Source organism: Charadrius vociferus, unplaced genomic scaffold (assembly GCF_000708025.1).
Source record: "Charadrius vociferus isolate BGI_N301 unplaced genomic scaffold, ASM70802v2 scaffold385, whole genome shotgun sequence".
In the NCBI taxonomy this organism is placed as follows: domain Eukaryota; kingdom Metazoa; phylum Chordata; class Aves; order Charadriiformes; family Charadriidae; genus Charadrius; species Charadrius vociferus.
Genome location: NW_009648925.1, coordinates 4,277,911 through 4,283,707, shown reverse-complemented (window position 1 = coordinate 4,283,707; position 5,797 = coordinate 4,277,911). Strand labels below are relative to the sequence as shown.

At 43.6% G+C, this 5,797-nt stretch overlaps 2 protein-coding genes across 2 annotated transcripts in view; one reads left to right on the top strand and one right to left on the bottom strand.

Annotated features, from left to right (window-relative positions):
• The window catches only part of NIFK (nucleolar protein interacting with the FHA domain of MKI67), an 18,167-nt gene that overhangs the window by 5,107 nt on the left and 7,263 nt on the right, over positions 1-5,797 (bottom strand).
• The window catches only part of TSN (translin), a 4,401-nt gene continuing 2,048 nt past the window's right edge, over positions 3,445-5,797 (top strand). The window contains exons 1-3 of the mRNA XM_009887299.1: positions 3,445-3,472; positions 4,743-4,839; positions 5,630-5,745. Of these exons, the coding sequence (XP_009885601.1) occupies positions 3,445-3,472; positions 4,743-4,839; positions 5,630-5,745 (241 nt within the window). The remainder of the gene's footprint in view (positions 3,473-4,742; positions 4,840-5,629; positions 5,746-5,797) is intronic.

Here is a 5,797-nt window from a genome sequence, read left to right as displayed (position 1 = left end):
TGGGGAGGAGGGAGGGGACGGAAAGGACCCCCCGGGGTACGCCGGTCCCTCTGTCACGGGCGCCCCATTTCCAGGTTTCAGTCGCCCGTGGGCGCTCCTGGGATGTCCTGCGTGGGCTTCTTGGAGGCTGCACGCTGGGGGGGGGCGAGTTGGCAGCTGGGAGGTTTCAGGCCAGGTAACTAGAAAAGCTGCCGTTCATCCTCAGGAAACACCATTCCTTCTATTTCTGCCCTCCCCAGGTTGGTGTTTCACTGTCTCCATGCAGAAGAATGTGGTCGTTTTACAGGTGTTCACTTTCTGGCTTGTTGAATTGGCTCACAGGTTTCCCTCTAAGCGACACGCATGTAGTTTTTTATATTCTGCTAATTTTACCATCAACTGGTGGGTCTTTGTGTCTGTATCCCCTTCCTCATCTCTTCACCCCACCCCCAAACAGCTGGGGGGTGTTCAGGGTGCTGTGGGAAGGAGGGGACTTTGGTTTGTACGGAGACTGACTATGTGTGTATGTATATGTAAAATCTGCTTAATGTTGCAAAATCAAAAGGGAATTTGCAAAGGCTGATAAAGCAGGAGCTGTCCTTGATGTATATTTATTGGCAACTGGAATTGTTCTGCTGGTTTTGAGGTTTGGGTTGTAGCTAGCCTTGTTCCTTGCTTTCAGTCCAAATTTGTTTAAGATGGTTGATGTGTTTCCGGGCCAACCCATTTTCTCTAGGGCATGAGAACAGACCTAGATGCCAAATCAAACTTCTGCTCCCCCAGCCCCATTTTTGGACTTACTGGTGAAACTACTGGAATAAATGGGTTTTTTCCCCCTTAAATATGTGGCTTAAAAGCTATTTTTTTCAAGTCAATTAATATGTCCTGAGAAGAAGCATCCTTCAGATTTTCCTGGAAACTCTTGAGAGGAATTTGGGAAGGGGAGACATCTGGCAGGCCACTCTCTGAAGGTGAATAGCAGGAGGAACCTCACCAGGTGCTGTTTTATTCACCTGCAGAGCTGACTGGTTGTCATCAGCCTGATGACATTCACCAGCACACTTGTGCTGGAGCCCAGCGTTTCTCTGGTCTCCCAGAGGGTACGTGTTCAGCAACGTGTAACACCTGAGGCTTGACCTCTACTGGCAAGTGCAGCTTCCGCCTACTTAGGAAGTCTGGCATTGCTAGAAATCAGAACTGCTAACTGGCTAATTTATGCCAGCATAGACTCATTTTTCTAAGCTGAGTAAACCCATGGATGTTGTGACAGTTGTTTTGTGTGCATATCAACTTCAGGCATTGCTTTCCAGCATTTAATAGGAGAGACCTCTGTCTGGGTCAGTGTATTTTCACTAGATTTTTAATTCTTGGAGAGAGGTGGTTCTGGAACTTGCAGTCTTAGAAGAGATTTGGATTAGTTAAAGTTAAAAAAAAAAAAAAAGAGGGGGAGGGGGGAAGCTCAGCTTATAATTCTTATAATACCAAAGATAATGAATGCATGCTTAATAGGTTAGGAGCTAACTCATGATTATAGACCTGTCAGTTTGTCATCAATTCCAAGCGTAATAAAGTCAATAAAGGTTTAGTTTAATAAAGGTTTACAGCAGAATGATATAATGGCAATTAACAGAAGGATTGTTCGGGGGATAAATAGCACTTGTCAGATGTCACATCTTTAGACTACAGTTTTATTTGATAATGGTTGTAGTTCTGCAGTGTAGTGCACTTAAATGGCTGTTTGGCTTACTACAGCATCCGTTTGCTGAGTCAGTACCACATTTTTATTAAGAAACTAGAGTGATTCTTCCTTAGTAGATTAAAAAGGGATAAATGATGGCTCTTGGAACTATGAAAGAGTGGATTATTCACTGCAATGGAGTTCTGGCTAAACTTCGTAGCATCAAGATTTTTTAGCCTCATATTTATTTGTTCTAAGATGTAAGAAAAACTATTCACACTATTAGTAAACTATATTGAACTATAAAAATATTGAATTATAAATAAACTATATAAACTAATAACTAATAAATAAAAAAGCAAAAATAGTATTAATTACTACAAGTTCACAGGTGACAGGTAACTAACGATGCTTGGTGGCTGCAGCTGTATTGCTGTGAATGGTTTAAGCTGGTGCTGCTGCTGACAGAAGCTATATTGCTTGCTGTGCCCCCTCCCTTGTGCCAGCGTAAGTGGGAGATGACTGACTTTCTCCTGCAACCTGCTGGTTAACCCTTTGTAATTATTCTTGCACCACCAATTGAGATAGAGTTATGAAAACTGAAGGAGACAACAGGAATCCAACCTACCAAAGAGAAGGGTAAGGGGTGGCGTGATTTCTGTTAATAGAACTACGGGATGGTTGGAAGTTTGATGGAGGGCAGTTTCCTATACCAGTCAGTGGTATTTAAAATTATATCTTGCACAACACCTTTCCTCTGTTTTCCAGGGACTTAAAATACCTCTTGGCTAAACCTGTTTTCATTGAGGTTTTTCATCTAATTTCCTGTACTGTCGGGCAGCCACCTCCCCACAGACAACAGCTGTTTCGCAGTGCCGGCTTCTCTGTGGTCTCTCTGCACTGAGCATGAGACTGTGTTTAGCTGTGGGATAAGCACTTTCAGTTGTATCCTTTATTCAGCTGTGGGGAAGGGAAGGAAAACCAGCAGAGCCTCAGGCCAGCAGCCTGCAGAACAGCGTTAGAGGGTCTCTCTACTTCCATGCCCTCTGCTCCCTGTCCAACACGGAGTTTGGGAACTGCTCAGGAAACTGTTCTGGACAGTGTGTGCTGCAGCTGGCTGTTAGCTGATTGAGTGAGTGACAGGTAGGGTCTTTGGAGGCTGAAAGTCAACTTAGTGTGTATTTGCTCATGGAACGCATTGTGTGAAGTTTAGCAAAGCATCAGTGGTGACCAAGTGGTGCGAGGATGCACGAGGATAGTTTGAAGTTGGGAGGTTATGAGTGTATTGTTGGGTGCTGTTGTCTGAAACTTTACAGTAAAGATTGTTTATTTTTGTAACAAGTTCCTTCGGCAGAAGCCAAAATGCAAATTTATTCCTTACTCGGTCCCCAGCTGCCACGTGACAGTTTATATGATTGACACAGAGGTCGTAGTTTGAGGATGGTGTTCCAAGGGCAGCTGTCAGGGAGCTTCATATATTTCCTTCGTTCTCACTGCCACACAGAGCACTTTTGCCTTCTGCTTTCTGAAACTTTTATTTTTAAGTGCCCCCCCTCCTTTTTTTTTTTTTTTAACAGAAATGATGTTTATTAATTGAAAGAAATTTTTTAAACACACTTAAGTGACTTCTAGTAGGGCTTGTTTGATAAAAAGCATTCATCACAGCTTTCAAATTTAGCTCCTATATAGATCTTGTTTAAATAATCCTAGCTTCTATACATCAAGATGTAGGAGAGCCTGTCGGGTTGATCTCCTGCCTTCCTTGGGTCACGACCAGGATTTCTGAGATGGCTGCAGTTAAGAAGTACTGGTCTGGTTAGTTTTGTCAAGCCCTGCAGGTGCTGCAGGTGCAGTGTGGCTGTAACTCATATCAACAACAGGGTGGCAGTGGGTGGTACGTAAAAAAGAGACTGTTTCTCTGCTGAGGTATAACATGCATTGGACAGGCTAAAATCCAGTTTCTTCAAATATATCGCTTGAAAGCAGGAAATGTAGTTTCCTGAAGGGATGTTGCACCTCATCTTACCTAACTGATCAATAAGAAAAAAATACTGTGAAAAATAGAGAAAGTTGTTTCTCCTTTGACTGTACAGGTCATTTGGTGGCGCTGCTTGGTCTGTGTGCTCTTTCAGGCCGACTGTGTGTGGTGCTGTTCTGTTGCTTGTGATCTGATTGTTGTTGTTTTTTCTAAACCACTGCATTAGGTCATCTTGTTTCTCTCTTTATAACACCTGTAGAACCCAGCTCGCCGTCCCTTTCTCTTACTCCGTCCACACAGCTAAAACTAAAAATGTCCCGTTATCAGCTCATGTTTGATCTCTGCTGTGTCCTTCCTCCTGCAGCGCCACCCGTAGCCCTGCCACTCCAGAGCGCTGCTGCATGGGTGGGCTTGTGGCATGGGGCTTTAACCGCATCGCTGCCCTTGCTGGCTCCCTCCCTTGCCCTCCCGGTGTCTGTTGCCATAGTCCCAGCTCTTCTGCATTTACAGACCCTCGAATGAAATTGCCCCTCTGCTACCTCAGATGATGTCTTACACTCAGTGCCTTTTTCAGCCTTTCTCCATCTCTGCTTGTCATCTTTCATGGCTTGTGTGTCGCCCTGCTCAGCACATTGCCAGGCTGCTTTGCTCGTTGGTTCATTGCACAGACAAACACCGCATCGACTGCATATTCCTTCGTTCCTGCCTCCATCTGTTTGTATCCCCCGTTGCCTCTTGGTCTGTAGGTTGCTTGACCTTTCCAGCGTTTTCTCCTGTCAGTGCCCATTAGAGAATGGGTTCTTCACCCATGACACAAGTTTTATAGCTACGGTAATTATTCATGATTAGCGGTGATTCCTAAATAACACTGGGGCATCTTGTCTCAAGTTCAGAACTTAAGGACTAGAGCAGATCAGACAGCCCAAAACTCAGGAGTATTTCTCATCTACCTGCATGACTCATGCAGCGACAATGAGTATTTCTTAGATGGATTTGAATGTCAGTAGACTGTCTTGGACAAGAAAGGAGCGTACATATACTAGAAAACTCTGTTTACAAAAACCTGGTTTTGGTCAAGTACTGAATGTTGTTCTGTTTCTTTTTCAGTACCAAAGAAATGTCAGAAGGCTCGTGAACACTTTGGTACAGTGAGAACACAGCTGGAATCTCTGAAGACCAAGTTTCCCGCTGATCAGTATTACAGGTGTGCAGGATCACACACAGCCAGACGCGGATACGGGAATTGCCTGAGCATATTTAGCATCATTACTCTGGAAGAATGATTTAAAGGTTTATGGGGACCAATGCTTCTTTCTCTTTGAGAATTGTGAGGTTTTTATTGGCACAGATAAAAAATGCTTTTGCTCAAACTCTTGATTTTTAACTTTTCACTAAACGTATCCAGTATTTAATTATTTTTCTAGAAACTTTTTTTAAAAAAAGAAATTGGTGTTTTATTGGAGTTGCCCTTGTTTCTGAGAGCAGAGCATTTGCTGCTTTGTTAATTTCAGTTAAGCTGTTAGGTTTGGGACATTTCTTAAAACACAGCTCTAAACCTGACGTGAAATGGCTGTTTGATACTGCAGATACTAAATGAAGTTGTCACCTTTGTGTTTTGTTTGCTGCCAGAAGGGGACAGTGTGTAGCAAGAACATTTCAAAGAACAGGAATCTTGTCAGCTCAGATGCGCTGAGGGAAGAAGGGAGGGGAAGCCCTGGGTGTCTCCTGGGCACGACAACCTGAGAAACTCCATGAACTGAGTAGGGAGGTGAGCGGTGCGAGCAGTGCTGGCGTCCAGCGTAGCGTCCTGGGGGAAGGTGTGCAGTACCAAGGAGATGACTTTGAGCTGGTGGTGTTTTATTAAGCCAAAATTATTGCAAAGTGCTATGTGTAAAGGAGGAAAATATAATGTATACATAATGTATGCTTGTTGCCTAACTCTGCAGTAATAGATGTTATTTATTTATACCTTGACTTGGTGTTTTCTTCAACAGATTTCACGAGCACTGGAGGTTTGTGCTTCAGCGGTTGGTGTTTCTGGCAGCATTTGTAGTCTACTTGGAGTCAGAAACGTTAGTGACCCGTGAGGCTGTTGCAGAAATACTTGGGAGTAAGTTAATGTTGTAACTGAAGAGAAAAAAATCTTGTGATGTTTTTAGACA